The 21,517-nt window shown below is 36.1% G+C and overlaps 1 protein-coding gene across 1 annotated transcript; it reads right to left on the bottom strand.

Moving 5' to 3' along the window:
- Nucleotides 1-848: 848 nt before the first annotated feature.
- On the bottom strand, nt 849-18,821 carry LOC140160788 (HIG1 domain family member 1A, mitochondrial-like). The gene is made up of 3 exons (XM_072184095.1): nt 18,608-18,821; nt 5,820-5,968; nt 849-5,202 (listed from the first exon to the last, which is right to left on the bottom strand). The coding sequence occupies exons 2-3, from the start codon at nt 5,938-5,940 to the stop codon at nt 5,000-5,002; spliced, it is 324 nt and encodes a 107-aa protein (XP_072040196.1). The 5' UTR covers nt 5,941-5,968; nt 18,608-18,821; the 3' UTR covers nt 849-4,999.
- Nucleotides 18,822-21,517: the final 2,696 nt, after the last annotated feature.

Raw genomic sequence — 21,517 nt, 5'->3', positions numbered from 1 at the left:
AAATACATTTTTAGGAAAAACAAATTGTATGAGAGAAAATCTTTTGAACAATTTTGTTAATCACTGTTTGCTTGAAAATATGATTTTTTTTTCTGGATTTCACAAATAAAAAAAAAAACGGTGGCAAAATTGCACCCAAAACAAAATGAAAAAAAAAAAACACACCAGATGCTCACCCCAAGTCACTGGTCATTTTGTTGTTGAATAGAGTAGTGAAGTGATGATGTCACAGAAAACTTTTTTTGCATTTCAGCGTTTTGAATACCATGTATCGGTGGAGTATGATGAAAAACATCCACAGTCCAAATTTGGTGGGAATCGGATCATGAGGGCCCGAGATATGAAAACTTAATTTGCCCCATTGAAATCAGTGTAAATTGGCCTGGTTCCAAACAGTTATGAACCAGGCCAATTTACACTGATTTCGAATCCACCCAAATTTAGACTGTGGATATTTTTCATCATGTTCTACTGAAATATGGTCATGAAAATGCTGAAATGCAAAAAAGAAAATGTTATGACGTCACACTTCGGTACTCTATTGAGGCAACTGTAGTTTCCAATGTAAGGGACAACATTTGTTTGTTTTAATGACATTCAGTGCTGAGTAAGATTTAATTGGTCTGTAAGATGTCATCTTCTTTGCACTGAAGATGAAACTCGCTCGAGTATCGAAAGCTCAGCCTTCTGAGGAAGAACGTCAGTAGGGGAAGACTCAATTCTACTCAGTACTTTACACAGCTGAACATTTTAACACTTAGTTATTGGTTATAAAATTAATGTCGCTTTTATGAAAGCAATCCTAGTGTACAAATTAAAATAAATCATGGTGGCAATTTTGTTAAATATAATTGTTAATAAAAAACTTTATCACATGTGACCCACTCCCACAAAACCTGGAACAAGTTGCTGGACATGTTTTTGAGTTATTATAGACTTGTAAAGATGACATTTGACTGTGTAACTAAGTGGTCTTTCAAATTTTTGAAAGTAATTAATACAAAAGAGGATTATTTAATTAATAATTGTCAGTTGAACTATGTTTGTGTAAAGCAGATAACTGATCAGAATAGCAAGGAGGCAAAATATCAAGGTATCATTTACAAAAGAATTCATATGAAAAGTATTCATGGTGCTTATAATTAAACTATACTTTTGGTACACAAAATGTCAAAAATGTGACTTGTTCCTGATTTTGTCAGAGCAGGCTAGATATAATACACATCTCAGCAGAGTAGCTCATAAATGGCAAAACAAGATTTGTCCGTTAAAAGTTAAATTTTTACTTCACAAATCAAAATCTCCATTTTTCTTCTCCACAAACATTATGTGTTTCCTTCCTTACAAAGTTCCAGTTGAGAAGAGAATATATTTTATTACAAAAAGATTATATCTAATACAAAGATAACAAGCCTTAATTTAATTATACATCTTCAATACCTACTAAATAGATCACACTACAGCCAATACATTTTAAGTAACTTTGAGCAATATTTTATATGCTGTTACATGTATATACAATACAAATGACACTGGCGCTTGCTAGAAGGTTTGTGTATAGCTTCATGCTGTTGGTAGCTACTGGTTGCAATGGCAGCACAATGTATTTTTCAAGTGGCAAAAAAAGGGGAGGGTGAAGTGAAATCTGGGGAATACCTATAATTTGTTGTGATGGGCTTACATGTAACTGTGGAGACATAGCCCAAGTTTGACAAGTGGGGAATGCCTCCATGCCCTCTTCCCTCCCCTTGGCACTGTCACTGGTTGGTGTAATGATCAAGAGATGCTGGTAGTCAAAAATATTGACTTCCTCACATAGTAGCTATGCCATAACATCAAGATTCAATCAGTGTAGAAAACCACTAAGATACACAGCTATAGCTGCAGGTGGTAGGGCTTTCAATAACTTCACAATTGTAGTCAGCTAAAAAGGCTGTGCACACCCCATTCCAACTGGTTAAACGACAGCCATGGGTGGTAGTGGGGGTGGTCAAGAGGCGGTGATCAAGAGGTGGTGGTCAAGAGATTGACCTCCCTCTCACAGTAGCTATGCCACAAGATCACTACATTCAATCACAGTATTGAAGGAAGCCACTACATAGTTAAGACATATTCTTTTGATTCAATGTAATTACAACATACATCAAGACATAAATCAAATAGTTATGCATACATTTCATGTATGCGTTGTACTTCCATAAGGCTAAGCCACATTATGCATCACACAGAGTGTCATCAATTACTGTGACAAACTGTCCTTTCCTTATACAAAGACTACATTTTACTTTCATAAAGACACACAATTATTTTAAATATGATTTAAAAGTGTACACAATGATCCAATCGGAAGTAATGTCAAACAAAGTCCAATACTACATTTCACTCCAACGTGTGTTCAGTATACTTCGATTGACAATTCTCCTGGACACCAGATTCTATGGACATGTGATGTATGATGGTCATTTTATTGGGTTGCAACTTTACACCCAAGACTGCCTAAATCTTAGCAATGTTATGACTGTAAATGTTAGTGACATGATTTAGACCACCCTGTACACAATTTCAATGCAATGAAGACACAAAAATTCTTTTGCTAATTACTGTAACCACTCGGGTATAAGCCAAACCCCCTAGATAGCAGAATTCACTTACAAAATGGGGTGGACTTATAACAGGGGAGGGGCTAGTACTTGAATTTAAAATAAGAACAATCATCCCCATTTGTATATGCCTGATGTACCAGTAATTTCTATCATCTATGTCAATGTTTTTTAATTATATGTATGGAATGTTAATTATCATCTGATATTCTTTTATATCCTTAAATGTGTGAGAAAAACATTGATTTCAGAACTTAGTCAAAATTACAACTGGGCTTATACCCGAGCACACCCTTGTTCCCAGAATGTTTTGAAAAATAAGGGATGGGCTTATAGCAGATGATGGGCTTATACCTGTGTGGTGAACAGTATATGTGTATACACAATCACAGCTTACTTCTACCAAGCTCATTTTTACCAGTTTAAATTTCCAGTTACTTGGCATCAATATCACAGCAACCTGGCTTGAAATACCAAATTGCAACAGAAGTGAAAAAACCGTATCTTTGAATAGAGTGAGTGGTGGATTTTCAAAGTTAGGCTCACACTAGAACTTACATAAATCTTATTGCAACTATTGTTTTATCTGCATGAACATAAATTGTTTAGTCTTCTATGCTCATCTTCACATTATTCACAACTGGTAAAAAGTCTGCTGTCTACTCTATCCCTATTGAATTATTGGCTCAGGTGTTAGAGATGATCCAAATGCCAAAAGTTCAAATCTGGGGTAGCCCACAGAATATTTCTCACAAGTTTGTGGCGCTGAAGTATAAATTTGTTGGGATCTTATTTATGTCACTTTCGCTGAAATCAACAGTGATCCCACTAAAGTTCCAGTAACTTTTGTCACTTGCAATTTGTTCATCCCTTGTCAGTCACTACTGTTGAACTGGACTGTGAAACGAGCTTGATATATGATTATCACTGAAGTTTTGGGTGATATTTTAGTAACAGAGTTGAAATACATACATCGATTGTATTTACATACTGACAAAATAAGGTCTTAACCTTAAAGGATGCTATTAATAATATACACATAATGTGACCCGGTCAATCAATGTGGACAGCATAGTAAAATTTAAAGTTGATATGAGTTATAGTCATATCTATATTTCTCATAAATCTCATTGTACATAATAAAACTTGAATATCTGTATTTAACGTTCGTATTAAAATTGCAAGAGCAATTATTGTTGTATCTTAATTTTCTGATGGATAAAATGTCAAATTAGTCTCTCACTATTATTGTCTTTATTCATCTTAACCAGGTCACAACCAAATAATGTGATGTCTTCAATCAAAATAAACCATATTTAATTGAATATCTGGAAAACTTTTTGAGATGTGGTCACAAAAGTTGTATTTATCAACTAAGAGTTGACCATATCTCAAGAACCATGCATCAAAGTTAGATTTGTATAACATGACCAGCCCAGCAGGTCTCTTGCTTTGAAGAGATCGGATTGTATCAGACGCAATAGCCATTTGAAAAAAAATTAAGTTCCCGTATTCAATTAAATTCAAATTTGGAAAGTTAGATTGACTAAGTCTCTCTGATGCTGAATGGTACTCAGATTCAACAACAGACAAATTGATGCCTGCAAAATCTTAACTTAAAACAGTTTGTGTATAATTTATTCAATACGATGTCAAGAGAACAGATTTTTTTTCTTTTGCTGAATGTCATCTGGCTTTCTTAATACAATGTATGATGAAGTTGCAGAAAACATAACCTCTCCTTCCATCTACAGAGATATTCAATTAACACACCTGATGGACCTACAGATATGATTCCTAGTAAACTGAACACAATCAGCATATACATAAGACTCAACTTGTGACAAGTGGTTTACTTTGGTTGATTGCATCACATGTGGCATTTTTACAGCTGCCATAGTTATACATAGCTGCAACAGACAAATTTTACTTTCCATGAGATCATGGCCATTGGAAAAGTGTTACTAAAATAATAGTTAAAGCTTAAAAACTTTCTCAAAGATTGCATGTTGCACCTTTTACAATTCACTGCATACACTGCTCATTTAAAAATCTGAGCATGTTGCTAGTCATGTTCTTCACTGTTAATCTGTTCCACTTGATAACATTGTGTTCAGTTAATCCAATAACACTGTTGCTTGACGGAACATTTACAAATGAAAAATGCATGTTGGTTAAACCTCTCTGATATTTCATCAGTGAGATTACAGTTTCTTCAAAGGTGATGTAATTTTGTCGCACACTGTCTTTACCATTTTGGCCAAGCTTACGGAGGAAAGAAAAACCTGCCCTATACATCATAGCAAATATACATCAGCGGAGTGACTCTTCTATTTGCTGCAAAGGTATGATTATATAATGTCAATAAGTATATTCTTCAGTTTGGAGCTGCTTCTAGTCTATTTCTTTGCCCCCTGCGCCTTGGCAGCTTGATCTGCTTTATATTTATACATATGGCTGAGGGCACCAATAACCATTGCACCTACAATCATGGATTGCGACATGACTCGGAGCTGAAGAAGAAATATTGATGGTTTGGTACCTGCCCTGTGTTTGAATCGGTAAGCACCCCATGCTAGAACACCACATGTTCCCAAAATGCCTGCAGAAGTGAATAAGAAACATCATAAGAATCTGGTAAGAATATGTACAAAACAAAGAAAGTAGACTAGGTAACATGGATACCGTTATCCTTAACCCCCTGAGAACTACTATATTTCTTAAAGTGTTTTTGATTGGTCAATTATGTGATATATTCATCTGAGTGACCAATCAGAATACAGCTGCTAACAAAAGGTTAAGCTCATTCCTTTTCAGCCCTACCATCATTCTTACCATGTTGCTGATTTGCTGTATAAACAGTCTTCTTGTAGCAGGTAGTACTCATGGGGTTAGTTAGTGGTATAGCCAGGGGGCTGATGCCCCCTCATCATGACTGTTGGTACATCTTAGCAGCAGGTAAATGATGGGCCTTGGCGGGGGAAAATGGGCACACTGCTTGTGCATGATGAAGAAACAAAGTACATGTTGGCCCAATCTCTCAGTAAATGGTATAATAATGTGCATTGAAAATTTGGTTAAATTTTGTTCCAACCCGCCCCACTTATGTTCTTGAGCACACTGAGTAAAAAAGATGGGGTTAACAACCCATAACTTCTGCAGATAAAAAACATATTCTGTTGGTACATTAACAAGTTTGATATGCACTATAGCTCTTACCAGCAGGAACAAATGGTTCATTAATTGCTTTTCTCCAGAATTTTTCTGTGCCCGACTCGTCTTCATCAAACTGACCATAATCTACGATATGAGCGGTGTTTTGTGTCTTGTCTGCAGCCATTTTGAATCAGATTATCCTATTACAATTTCTGAAAACAAAAAGAAAGAATTAAGAGAAGAGTTAATAAATTGCATCAAAATCAGAGTGTACAACATGAACTTTACTAGTGGGTTTCAGCATTGCGGCAATTTTCTCCTCAAAAGCAAGTATTTTTACCACTTATTTGAAACCTGGATCAAAAGTACTGATGTTTACTTCTTAGCCTGAATGCAATGTTTGCATGTGTCAGAGGGCATCCACAGCCAGCACATCACATTTGGCTGCAGGGTTTATTACATAGCATGACATTTGGTAGATTGAATATAATACACCTCAATACATAGTAGGCTGTTAACATAATAGCACCTACAACTGTCAACACCAATCACGATGGGAAAACAATATCATCAGTAGCTATCATGGCAGATATTATATCACAGGATACGTGCAAAAATGCTATGTAGTGCTTTAAGCAGCAGCAGGGGGTACATGTATCTCTCATATTGTGCATCTTTATATTTCACTTGTACCCTTTTCATAATGCCACCATTTGTAATGAAAAAGGTGAGATCCTAACCCTTTCTAAATTGTGGACTGCACACAATGTCCCTGACCATGTCTCCCCAAAACACATCACTGGCCTTTAAAAGGGAAAATCAAAGGCAATGTATAGGGTACCTCCTGATATGCAAGAAACAAAAGAAGAGAGAACAGGTAGAGGGAGAGAGGGAAGGAAGGGAGAAAGATTTGGGTACTAAGAGATCAAATACACCAGCAACAAGATCAGTGATGGTATGAGGCATAACTGTACAAAAGTAGTAAGAGATATGACTCAGATATCACCAGAGAAATTGCAAACTTTTTACAAACCAAAACTTTTTAATGTGCCTTTTATACCTGCTTTTATACAGTCAGAAGTGTTCAGGTCTTATGTTATTGCCAATTGCTAATAGCAAAACCATGTGTGGTACCTCAAATGTACATTTTGTTTAAATGAACTCAAGAAACAGCTGATTCAGGTTCATTGATCTGTTTTCATGCACATACATTTTATTTTTTTGACTGGCCTGGTTGGCCTAAACACGTAGGCCATATCCAGGTGTTGAGTGAGTTCAACCAATGTCATCATCCTTGTTTTGATAGACTGGATGCATCATACTTCAGGTTTCATGTTGTATGCACTGAATGGTGTGCAATTTAATGCTCTACGGATGGACAAAACTTGTTGGAGCTTGTCATTTTGCCAATGATGTATCACATTTTATGCACTACTGTTTTAAATGTGCATTATCACAGTATGGAATTGATTGAGAAATAACTTTCACTTACAATTCTGTTCACCCAACTTTTTCAGAAAAATTTCTTAAATTTTCTTAAAAGGGCATTTCATGATCCACAGCCTCATCCCCCCACTTTTCTCAAAAGAAGTTGAGATTTTTATATCACTGGAAACCTCTGGCTACATAATGTTTATGTACAAAATATTTCTTGCAGATTAATTTGTTTATCAAAGATATCGTGAAATTTGAATTTACAACGCATTGCCTATGGAGCAGTGTAATACACATAATCATGCATAACTCACGGACGCAAAATCTGAATCAACTGAAATTTTGGGAATAGGTTTTTTTCGTGGATATCTAATGAAAAAAGACATAAATAGAGGATGCTAGGATCACGAAATACTCCTTTAAATCTTAAATTTTGTCTGCAATAATTTGAAAATTAGTTTGATACATAAAAGAAAGAAATGCAGAAAAATCGAAAAGCGCCACTTTTTTATTGATGATCTACACATTCAATAACTGGTCATCATACTCATCAAGCCTAATTTCCCTCCCAATCTTTGTGTTCATTGTTCCTTTCATGGATTTGATGTTTCTTGATGTTAATTTTTATATTTAATAATGAAAATAAATCGAATGGTAAGTATCAACCTTCACTCCTTTAGTGTTTTCTTCCAACAATACAAGTTATATAAAACAAAACAGAATAAAAGGTGTCTTTTTAGTTAGGTTTACATTCAACTAAACTTGAATTTCTGGCTATATGTTCATTGTTTATAAACCTGTACCCTGGGCAATGTATTTGAATGTGATTTCTCATGACATCATTTCTCTTTCACCAAAGGATGTCACAACTATTACTGCGCATGCCAAGTAGGTGAGAAACTCTCCCCAACGGAAATAAGATGATGGCACAGCAGGTCAAAAACTTTTTTATTTACCTAGCTGGGGTTTACACCCCCAGCTAGGTATTGTAATCGCTCGGGTTCTTCCGCTGGCAACAAACCACTGTAATCTTCCCGCTTTCTTCCGCTGGCAACAAAGTGAAAATGCACATGTTTTTTTTTTGTTACCCTTTGAGTATGAAACCCTGACTTGATGCTATGTAAGAATTATTTGACTAGTGAAGATATGGTTTGGTCTTTTGAATCATTGTTTTTCTAAAGGAATGAATGTGTTTGTTAGTTTGTTACTGTAATTTGTTATTTAACCTAAGGCACTTAATTAGTTGAAAAGGTAATTAATGACCTGTTGTTTCTGCAAGCCCAGGGAATGTATGTGTGGGAGGATTGATGGCTAATATGATTTTGGATGTAGTTAAGTTAGTTGGAATTGAAAGGTTGTTGCAGAAAACTTGGATAATAGTGACAGTAGTTTGTGTAGGAAGCAATAGTTGAAATAATGGCATATGGGCACATGAACAAAGTGAATAACTTTAGGTGATTGCAAAGCCAAAGGTTTTCTTTAAGGTTGAATGTCAATGCAGTGGAAATAAGCAGTAATGGCATATTTATATAGGTTTTTTAATAGAAATTTGATTTTTGATATGAACCATGCAGGTGTGTTAAAGGCACTCCTTAACAGTAATTGTAGTATAAATTTATGGGTTTAATATTATGTTTACTATTAAAAGTACTAGTATTAGGCTCTGGCTTATCTTTTGATTTTGATTTTGCACCTGTATTTTACAGACTTTGGTGGTATGTTTGGAAACAGGGATTAATGAGCCAGGCTTTAAAATGTTTAGCATTTATTTCTGTATGGTTATATGTCCGACCTCTTTCTTTGTATTAATGAAAGTGTTCTCTGGCCTCTTTCTTTGTAATGAATGTGTTTTTGGCTTGATTAGTAATTCCAATGTTAGTACCGGTATATGAAACTATCAGATGTGTTTCCTTTGCAGTAGGAACTTTAATTCTTTCAGTGCCATTATCATGGCAGTTAATATCAAACTCTAGCTAGCATTTGTTTACAGGCTCTATGTTTTGCTTAAGTAAATGATTGTTGGGGATTTTCTTGTCTTCTGATGTTAGGGTTTTTTGTTTTATACTTATATCTTAGAGTATGTATCTTATTTTGTTTGATTAAAAACATCTTGCATTGGTGTTCTTGTATTTTACAGGGAAATTAAACATGGTTTAAGATTATGCGCAACACAAAAATAGCTTGCAAATGGAATAGACCTACATGAATGCGGATATGAATTCATTTGTTTTCCCTACCTTTTTTGTTTGTTTATGAAGTTGGGGAAAATAGTATAAAAGCCTTTAAAAGTCTAGTAATTGGTAACTGTAAAAGAAGTGCAGGTACCCTTCATGATACCACTGGGTATTATACTCTGCGTGCGCGGCAGCACTATTGTGGTGCCACATTACATTTGATGTAGTATATATGTCATGGACTGTAACATTTGAGCTGTTTTTAGGGGTCAATTGGTCATGGTATACAAGTAATATTGTAAATAATTTTTATTGCACAACCTTATGCCCTACAACAAGTTAAAACTGCATTTCTAAAAGGTTTCAGTGTTAGATGAATTGGTTAGTGCATCGTGGTATGATAAAATGCCTTCTATAATCTGTGGATAAATGTTTATAATCTGTGAGTTAATGGTACCAGTACATTTTATTGTTATCATGGTTATCACCCATTTGCTGTTTTCTGTAATCATGGTGATCTTGAATGAGAAATACTAGCTAGTACTAACAAGGTAAGACTGATCATAGTTTAATTAATTTAATTCTATAGTGATAGTTACAGGACTATTCATGGGTATTGAAATACTTCTGGTAGACCCTGCGCACCAGTATAACCCTAACCATAAGCAACCCCAATTATAACCCTAACCCTAATCCTCACCGCTTATAAACCTAACCCTAATCCTAACCCTAATTTAAATTTAAATTATAAGGGGCTGTCATTTTCTTTGGAAGGGGGTCATGAATATACTGGGGAGTGGGGGTCATAGAATTTTAGACCAATTATAGGGGTTATAATTTTTCAACACCCAAAATAGGGGGTATAGAATTATTAAGGGCTGGTGACTCAAACTTTTCACACAGCTGTGCATGTATTCTTGCACACAATCTTTCATTATATAATGCAGATATTTTATGCATATAGCGCCTTCCTTACACACACAATTAAATTTTAACGCACTCCACACACTTTCTTTGCTCTAAAGTTTTGATGCGCCTCGCCTTTGTTCCGCAATGAATAATTTGTCTTGAGTCTGTGTAGGTGGAAGGGGGGGGGGGTCATAAAAATTTTCACCCAACATAGGGGGGGTCTAAAAAGATTGTGCCCGCAATAGGAGGGTCATAAAAAATTTTACTCCGTCACCGACCCCCCCACCCGACGAAGAAAATGACATCCCCTAACCAAACCCTAAAACACAGGGTGCACAGGGTAAACCAGAATCATACCTGGGTAATAATAATAATTCCTATTCATGTTTTAGTCCAAGACACAATCCCACCAAACACAAAATGTTTTCGACATCATTCGCAAAAAGGTTATAAAAGGGTGTCAGACAACGTTTAAATGTCGGGTTATATAAAGGGTATATTAAGGTTATAAAACGCTTTCATAACCTTAAAAACATTTTATGATATTCTACTGTTCAGCAAACAAAAATGTTTTACAAAAAACATTTAAATGTCGGGTTATATAAAGGGTATAAAAACATTTTAATAACATTCCAAAAACATTCTTGAAAACTTGATACAAACATTCTAAACAGAATGTTATTTTGGGGTTGAAAAAATATTTTGCGAAAAATGTTTGCCCAAAATATTTTCAAAAACGCTTTTAAAAACATTTTCATGACCTTTATATAACCCGACATTTAAATGTTATTGAAAGGTTTTGAAAAAAACATTTGAAGAACATTTTTGTGTTTCCTGGGTTCAAATATTTTAACATAATGTTATTTTAGTATTGACACAATATTTGGCAAAAATGTTTGCAAAAATAGTTTACAATAACATTTTTTGAAAACATTTAAAAATATTGTTGTAGTGTGTTTTCATACAAAACGTTTTAAAACGTTATCATGACCTTTACATAAAAATTTTCACCCAACATAGGGGGGTCTAAAAAAGATTGTGCCCGCAATAGGAGGGTCATAAAAATTTTACTCCGTCACCGACCCCCCCCACCGACGAAGAAAATGACATCCCCTAACCAAACCCTAAAACACAGGGTGCACAGGGTAAACCAGAATTATACCTGGGTAATAATAATAATTCCTATTCATGTTTTAGTCCAAGACACAATCCCAGCAAACACAAAATGTTTTCGACATCATTCGCAAAAGGTTGTCAGAAAACGCTTAAATGTCGGGTTATATAAAGGGTATATTAAGGTTATAAAACGTTTTCATAACCTTAAAAAACATTTTATGATATTCTACTGTTCAGCAAACAAAAATGTTTTACAAAAACATTTAAATGTCGGGTTATATAAAGGGTATAAAAACATTTTAATAACATTCCAAAAACATTCTTGAAAACTTGATACAAACATTCTAAACAGAATGTTATTTTGGAGTTGAAAAAATATTTTGCGAAAAATGTTTGCCCAAAATATTTTCAAAAACGTTTTAAAAACATTTTCATGACCTTTATATAACCCGACATTTAAATGTTATTGAAAGGTTTTGAAAAAACATTTGAAGAACATTTTTGTGTTTCCTGGGTTCAAATATTTTAACATAATGTTATTTTAGTATTGACACAATATTTGGCAAAAATGTTTGCAAAAATAGTTTACAATAACATTTTTGAAAACATTTAAAAATATTGTTGTAGTGTGTTTTCATACAAAACGCTTTTAAAACGTTATCATGACCTTTATATAACCCGACATTTTAATGTTATTAAAACGCGTTTTTACCTAAACCAAAAGCCAAAATATAACTTATTTAAAACGCTTACGTTTTGTGTTTGCTGGATGTTTATCATCACCGTTCAACATCTTGAACCGCTTACTAACTGCTCCTGTTTACTCTACTAGCTCCCGCTAGTTTTGAATAAAATAAACACACTATCTGTGGTCATCTTGTGACTCCTACATTTTGGTCATCAAAAGTATTATGCCCCCCGTATTTTTTTCTTTCCGAAAATGTATGACCCCCTGTATATTTGGGATCCTCCTTCCAAAGAAAATAATAGCCCCCTAAGGGGTATTTATGGGGCTCAAACTCAGTGACAACAAACCTCACAACCAGGGGGACATTTTGCAGGGGTCATGTCAAATCTTAGAATTGCTGCATTTTCTGGCAATATGTAGGGGGTACGGAGCTCAAAATCAGTGACAATAAACTTGATGAGAAGAGTATCATTTTGGAATATTTTGCATGGATCAGGTCAAAGGTCAGCTGGGGTCAAATCTTCAATTTCAATATCTGGACATCTGTAAGGGTACGGGGCACAATCTCGGCGACAACCTCATGACCAGGGGAACATGTTGGAACATTTTGCAGGGGGCAGGTCAAAGGTCAGCTGGGGTCAAACCTTCAATTTCAATATCTGGACATCTGTGAGGGGTACGGGCTCAATCTCGGTGACAACCTCATGACCTGGGGAACATATTGGAACATTTTGCACGGGTCAGCTCAAAAGACATCATTCTGGGGCCAAATCTTAGAATTGCGTTATCTGGACATCTGTAAGAGGTACAGGGCTCAAACTCGGTGACAACTCATGACCAGGGGTGAATTATGGAACATCTTGCAGGTGTCTGGTCAAAGGTCATCTGGGTCAAATCTTAGAATTGCATTTTCTGGACATCTGTGAGGAGTACAGGACTCAAAACTCCGTGACAACAAACCTCATCACAGGGGAACATTTTTGGAACATTTTGCAGGGGTCAGATACCTCCACAACACCAACATGCCCCAGCTAGGTTTGTGGTCTATGACCACCATTTGCCTCTAGTTATTATTATAATTTTTTTATACCTTTTGCTTGAGTTGCAGACTGTAACAGGACGTATAACTAGAACTTAGGAAGTAGTAATGGTTTGCTGATTTCAAGATTAATATTGTATATATACAATTCATCTCAACTTTTTAATTTGTTTGTTTATATGTTTGTTTATTCAATATTCATTTTGCTGTTATTTTTTTCTTTATTTTCTAATCAGGGAGATTGAAAGCAACTCAATGGTACTTGACCTATTTTGCTTTATTTAAAGGCAAGGGTCTGTGCAATAATTATGAGTACATCCCAAAATTGTCTAATCATGTTACATCTAGGGTGTTATCTCAAAACAGTGCACAAATACTGTGCCAAAAATTGCCCCCCCCCCCTTTAGACTGCCAAAAAATCTTTGCCTCCTTTTTGGCCTGCCAAAAAAATCTTTGCCCCCTATAATTCACCACCCTGGGTACACATAATTATTGGAACATCCCTAAGGAAACATCCTACATTATGCAATCTTATTTGAATTGAAAAAAACAAACATCTCTTCTGTCAAAATCAGAAAAAATTTGACCTCTGACCTTTTTGAAAATAAGTTAAATAGTACATTTTCTGAATCCTTTAAAAATGACTCAAGGCATACATTAGCATGGATTAATACCACAATTTGAACAAATTTTACCCTGTGTAAAGTTTGATGACATTTTTCTGCCAAAACTACCATTCAATTGTTTTTAAAATAATTATCATCCCCCGGGGTATCATCCACGATGTCAACTATCTTTGGTAGCAGTGCAACTTTCTACCCGCTAAGTGGTACCAAACCCCCTATTTCAGGGGTTCAGGCTCATACACTATTGAATACATTTGTACCAGAAAATAAAAACCAGAGTCTTCACTGAAAATATTATAAATTAACAAACAATTACAAACAATACAAATGTGCTATACATGTATGTGCAAGGTATAGTCCATGCATGCATGCAATTTTGCAAAACAGCGGAGAGTGTTGTTTTTTGTTGGGTTTTATCCCCAGGGATACCTTACACCATAGACCCTATGCTTACACACACCCATTCATACTTGCTTGATTTCTATGCTGCACAACAACATGCACTTCCCTGGTGTACCTTTAAGCAGTAGGTCAGACAGGATCAGCAAACATGTAGCATGCCACACACATATATTGACCTATTTTGTGCTGGATTTTGTGAACGCTTTTCTATTCGCTTCATGGCTAGCTCATGGCTACATTGCCACCTGGAATCATGTGAAATTTATAAACAACATGAATTATTCAAATAATTTTCATTTATCAATTCAATGTTCATGTTCACAGTAGACAAGATACATTGACATTCTCCAACTAGCAAAAGTGGCATATGGTATAGAGCTGTATAGCAAGATCGATAGATCTGAACAAATTGCTGACATTTTGTAATTTCAAACTTTTGAGGATAGCAAGGTCTGGACAATGGATTTTCCATGGACCCAAGCGTGTGTCCCTTACAAATCACGCTAGGTAAACAAACAAACAAATAAGGGGCTGTGCAATAATTAAGATCCATGGGAGGGTAAAATTGGGTGGGGGGGCAAGTATTTTTTGGCGAGCTGAAAGGGGGGGGGCAAGCAATTTTTGGCACACATTCATGGGGTACCTTTTAAATAAAACGCTCTAAAAAGGCTTGCAAAAACAGCACAGAAACGCTTAAATATGCAAACTTTACTGCTCGTTGAACTCGTAAAAGGTATCTAGACCATTTCAGGTTTGCAATTTGGGATCCCAAAGATTTGGCATGTGCAAGGGGGGGGGGAGGATTGTTTTTAAAATAATTATCATCCCCCGGGGTATCATCCACGATGTCAACTATCTTTGGTAGCAGTGCAACTTTCTACCCGCTAAGTGGTACCAAACCCCCTATTTCAGGGGTTCAGGCTCATACACTATTGAATACATTTGTACCAGAAAATAAAAACCAGAGTCTTCACTGAAAATATTATAAATTAACAAACAATTACAAACAATACAAATGTGCTATACATGTATGTGCAAGGTATAGTCCATGCATGCATGCAATTTTGCAAAACAGCGGAGAGTGTTGTTTTTTGTTGGGTTTTATCCCCAGGGATACCTTACACCATAGACCCTATGCTTACACACACCCATTCATACTTGCTTGATTTCTATGCTGCACAACAACATGCACTTCCCTGGTGTACCTTTAAGCAGTAGGTCAGACAGGATCAGCAAACATGTAGCATGCCACACACATATATTGACCTATTTTGTGCTGGATTTTGTGAACGTTTTCTATTCGTTCATGGCTAGCTCATGGCTACATTGCCACCTGGAATCATGTGAAATTTATAAACAACATGAATTATTCAAATAATTTTCATTTATCAATTCAATGTTCATGTTCACAGTAGACAAGATACATTGACATTCTCCAACTAGCAAAAGTGGCATATGGTATAGAGCTGTATAGCAAGATCGATAGATCTGAACAAATTGCTGACATTTTGTAATTTCAAACTTTTGAGGATAGCAAGGTCTGGACAATGGATTTTCCATGGACCCAAGCGTGTGTCCCTTACAAATCACGCTAGGTAAACAAACAAACAAATAAGGGGCTGTGCAATAATTAAGATCCATGGGAGGGTAAAATTGGGTGGGGGGCAAGTATTTTTTGGAGAGCTGAAAGGGGGCAAGCAATTTTTGGCACACATTCATGGGGTACCTTTTAAATAAAACGCTCTAAAAAGGCTTGCAAAAACAGCACAGAAACGCTTAAATATGCAAACTTTACTGCTCGTTGAACTCGTAAAAGGTATCTAGACCATTTAAGGTTTGCAATTTGGGATCCCAAAGATTTGGCATGTGCAAGGGGGGGGGGAGGATTTTTTTTGGCAGGCCGAGGGGGGGTGGCAAGCAAATTTTGTTGGGTCGGGGAGTAGGCGATTTTAAGCGAGCTGTTTGGAAATTTTACCCCCCCCCCCGCATAATTATTGCACAGCCCTAAGCAATTCAGTTTGCCAAACTGAATGCAGCTTATATTCATACCCACATCAACATTTGAGCAATTAGGATTATGTTCCCTGCTCACACAGTGCATTAATAATGTGCCTGAATATTGGCTTATGTGACCTGCTGCTACTTGCCCTCCAGGACTTGACCTACTTTTGTACATGATGAAAATACTGCACAAATGTATGAACCCCAGGTATGAACATTGGCGTAGCTATAAAAGTACAAACCAAATTGATGCCTTGCGTCACACGCACTGCGCGTTAAAAAATGTGATGCATAAAGAGCGTGTTGCACTCTGCAAATTGTACAAATCGTGCAGCAGTTGGCACACCAAAGAAGCATTTATTGCACTGAAATAGTTATTCTCATACCTCCAGTTTCCGAGGTCAATTTACTTTGTACTATATAGATTATGGGGGTTGTGGATACAGAATGGTGGCACCCCAAAGGAGGGGGGGGGGTAGGAATTAGAAATATAAACATAGATAGCAACACATTGACACCATACAACAGCGCTTGCACTGTCGCACAGCATCCACAACTTGCACCGCAATAGAATACACTGCACAACAACAAACATAATATACCGTATTGTTTGTAATAAACGCTCCCCCTCTAATAAACGCCCCCCTCCAATTTTTCTGTGAAAAATTGACAAAAATGCGAACATTTCCATGACATATCGTGTAGGCAAGCTTAAAACTTGCATCAGTCATGTCAGTCACGATCGCTAAATTGAATGAACAAAACCTATTATGACTCAACTCCCATCCATTTCAATGCCTAATTATGGTAGAATTTCACTAATTCCATGCACTTACAGGTGTAATTTTGTTGTATTCCCCTCGAAAATATCATTTTCCGTGGGCGCCGCCATTATGTATAGTGTAAATCCCTCCTTTTAATAGGAGCAACATTGGGAAATTGAACAAGATTTTAAAGCTTTTTTAACTGACAATTCACTTCCAATAAACGCCCCTTTTGGAAAAATGCAACGCCCGGGACGCTTATTACAAACAATCGGTAATAACTTTTTTTTAATGTGGATACTATTTTTTGAAAACCAATCGTCATTTCAGTGCCCCCCTAATGTTGCGCCTAGGAAACTTGCCCCTCACTACGCCACTGGGGTAAACTAAGGCCTAATAAAAATTGTTTGATTGGCGTAACCTGACCGACCCTATAAGTAGGCATGACCCTGACTTTTTTTTTTTCCAAAAAAATTGCCAAAATATAAAACAGTTCCAAGCCCTTTATCAAATGCAAAATTTAAAGCTTTAAAAGTAAAACAAACAAAAAATCCCTACCTAGCTACCCTATTTTTTCCATTATACAGAATTATGCTTGCCTAACCAGAATTTTGTAGTATTTTACACTATTTTCGCTCATTATCAGGATAACAAAGGGTTTTATTACGACAATGTGTGTGCGCAGCGCGTACAATTTCTATATTTAACACTATTTTGGCCCATGATTGGGGTGAATACTCTGCCCCCCCGGCTACGCTAACTGGAATTTAAAGGCAACATGATCGGGTTCATGAATGAGCAACAATATACCGATATCATCATGCTCTTGAAAGATGACAGGGATTATCAAAATTTGTAAAATTAACGCTTAGTGGTGCCTGGCAGCCGAAGCTCCTTTATTTCTAAATTGCAGCGTGAATGGGAATAGTTTGTGTTGCGGGCGCAGTGAGCAGGAAAAAAAATTGCTTGCCTCCCCTCTAGACTTTTGGCTCGCCAAAAATTTCTTGCCCCCCAATTATTTTACCCTCACACAGGCTCATAATTATTGCAGTAATTGCACAGCCCAGGCTTAAACGTCCAGATCCAGAGAAGCACATGATATTCTGAAACAGATATTAGCTTACGATACAAAGTCAAACAACCTTGTTTTATATTGAGAAATTACTAACATTATTTCAACATTTTCAGTCAAGAATAACAAAATAAAAATTGGATGGAAATCATACATTTTATATAGCGCGACACATCATCATCATGGTCCTAGTTGTTCCTTCGTACGGAGAAGGGCAGTGGAAAATCGTAGTGATGAGGGAGGTGTGAGTACCTCGGGCATGTCGGGCTAACATTTCTACGCTTCACATGAAAGCATGAAATACAACTTTTAACATTTGTCTTACAAGCTATAAATCATAAAAAATTTGTCAGAATTAATCAACAACATGTTCACTTTAACCTGTTTGAAAATCAATACAATGCTGCCAGGTAAACAATCAATGCAGGAGTTCGAAACACTGATTGGAAGGATGCATACCAGTCCAGGCTTTCAATGTAAACAAGTTCAAAGACTGTCTGCTGACCTGCACTGCATACATTAGTGTGGCAATGTTTTGATTTGAACGTGTGCAAGTGCCAAGTCTAGTCTCAAACTCGAGCTGTAAAATGAATTAGCATGTTTTTGCAAAATAATTTTAAGCTTACCTAATTTCAATTCAGCAATACGGATCTCTGCTATGGATATTCTAGTATCTTTTGAAGCGATGTATGAAGTCTCCCACAAGAGATAGAGCAATGTTATGACGCTTCAGTTCGTTTCTTAGAATTTTAATGGTATTATAATAACGAGGGTTTCTGCACGTAGCTCTCCCTGTCTCTTCATCAGCTGTGACTTTCGCAACCCTCGATGTATGGCTACGAGCTGTATACAGAGCTGTTTATAGCATAGAGCCGCTTGCATAATTTTCTCAATTCTGATTGGTTGATAGTGACCCATTTAATCAGTTTTCAATTTACTGTTGCTGGGGGAGATCAGTTAAATATTTTTAAATAACATTTTTAAAAAGATCAGTATACTTTCCATCTTTTAGGTTTGGCCGTATAAAATACGATTCTGGTTCTCCTCCCGCCTCAATATCTGTTATTTTAGATAAAAAATATTATAAGATTTTAAATATGCTTTTTAGGAAAACTGTTTTTGTAGGTCTAGAGAACAGGGATCACTTTTGTGGTACTCAAGGGGTTTATTCCAGTCAGAATCTCACATAAAAAAAAAGCAAAAAAAAAGAAAGAAAAAGGACCTTGTTTTCCCCGAACAATTGCAAAAGACAGAAAACAATGCTACTTTTTATCTTTTGAACTACTCTTTTTAAAGTTGACTGCAAAGTATCCCAAAAAACATTTTAGTAAAATCATTCTTAAAAGTAAATTTTGCTTTATTCCATGTTAAATTATTTAAAATGGAATAAAGCAAAATTTACCAAAAATGATGTACGAAAAAATATTGAGCTTCATTATACCGCTTAATTATACTGCCACTTTGGGCAAAAACGGTGGGAGTTACTATATAGGCTCACCACTGGTCACTGCTAGCATTTTTGGTGTAACTGCGCAGTGAAGCAAAATCATTTTCAGAGCAGCGGAAGGAAACCTGTAAATCTCTCATTTAGTGTTCAGGATGTGTTTAGATCTTGGCCTGTGGAAGTAGGGGGGCATTTGAGAAGAAGAATCCCAAATTCAAGAAAAGTTTGTACCAAATTGCACAAATCCCATTTGAAAATCATAAATTTTCCAGCTTCTGAGGGGGCACATGCGCATAGCTCCAATTCCCCCATTTCAAATATCTTGTGGGCCTTGTAGATACAAATTCAGAGTGTGCACTTGTAAATCAAAGGGGGAGAATAGGTTTCAAAAAAGTACATGTACATTGTATACAGTATTCGTTCCATAAAACGCCAGGTGATTAACGAAATCATTTTGGGTGGCGCTTATTTTTTAAAGCCAACAAGACGTAAAAAGGCCCAAAATATTCATCAGTAGTGTGTCATATGTTTCACACCATGATTCAGATTTGCATGGGCAGTTAAAAAAACTAGTTTGCTTGTTGTAAATTCCTTATAATGAAACGAATAATGTCGAATATGGTAGATAATAATAAATAATTGGCTAAACCCCTAACGTGTTTAAAAAGTGTTACAGCTAGGGATTTACAGCGCTCATATAATATGACTATTTTAGCTTCACAATGAAAATTTTTGCATGTTTTTGTTACAGGAAAATTATTCTGAAAGCGAAAGCTGTTGCACTCCATTCAATCTTCATCATAGATTTGACTCCAATCTCCATCCCTCCCAATATCAAAAAGATCTATGCCACTGCAAAATGAAGGAAAAGGGGCAAGGGTTGAATTCAGTTGAAGATGTTGTTAATGGAGATCATGATCACTTACAGTTAAGTAACCTCAAAACAAGCTTTCATGCAAGGTTAATGGATATTTACCATGGTCCCTCACAGCACGCACCCACAAATGCACAAACACGTAAATAAATATGCAAGAACACAAAGAGCTATTATATTGAAATATATAAGTATATATTGCTTTAATCTTTGGAAATACAAATTCATTATAATTACAAAGCATGTTCACACAAATAAATGGTAATTTTAGTATCATGGTGTTTTGTATTTATTTATTCCAAGTAATATACACAGGGAGGGGTTCTCAGTATTTGCGGCTATATATAGACGTGCCACTGAAATGGGTCTCATTTTCATCTTCTGGTATAAAAATGTCTCCTTGTTTAACGACAAGTAACCACACTGAATTATCAGAGAAACAGGCAACATCTTGCATTATATAAGTACTGGGAATGAGGATAAGGCAGGATTTAACCGTCCAAGTCAGCTTTTGATAAGCCTAAGATAAATGTGTGGTTTCACCAATGAGGTAGAAAGGATAGAGTGCCCTGCTCGCCGAATCTGTGAAGCAGGTTTGGGTCCCGGTTTGGGTGCTGTATAGATCACAAAGTTGAACAAATCATGTATTAAAACGCATTAAATTTCCCAGTATACCATTGTCTTTATCAAAAAATTGCTGAATTATAAAGGCAAACACGCCTGAATCTGGTATTTCATCAGTGTTGCCACGCTAAACAACTCTACCACTTTACGAAATCTCGCCTTCAGTCGCCGTTCCTGTAGCGCTGCATGGCAACGGGCGAATGAACTAGATTTAGGGCGTGCTTGCCTTTATTATTCAGCAATTTTTGATAAAAAATGGTACACAGTAAAGTTGAATATGCTAAAACAAGTAATTTATTTAATTTTATTAATCCATACATGCTAGAGTAAATTCAGTTTCCATTTTAGTTGTATTTGATGCTGATTTTGTTAGGTCCCTTCATTTCATAATGGCTTATTCAGTGTGTGATTGTCAATGAAACGGCAACGTACCAGCTCGAGCTCAGCGATCTATGTTTTTCTACGTCATTGGGTTTCACATACTTTACTACAATAATTGCCCCTATTTCAGTTTATAATGTAACCTGTCAGCTTTACCATAATGATAAAAACTGTTATAAAATGCCATGATATGTCTTGACATTGAAAAATAAA

The sequence above is a fragment of the Amphiura filiformis genome, chromosome 1 (genome assembly GCF_039555335.1).
Source record: "Amphiura filiformis chromosome 1, Afil_fr2py, whole genome shotgun sequence".
NCBI lineage: Eukaryota > Metazoa > Echinodermata > Ophiuroidea > Amphilepidida > Amphiuridae > Amphiura > Amphiura filiformis.
The sequence above is the reverse complement of the archived record's forward strand: the minus strand, read 5'-3'. Positions and strand labels throughout refer to the sequence as shown.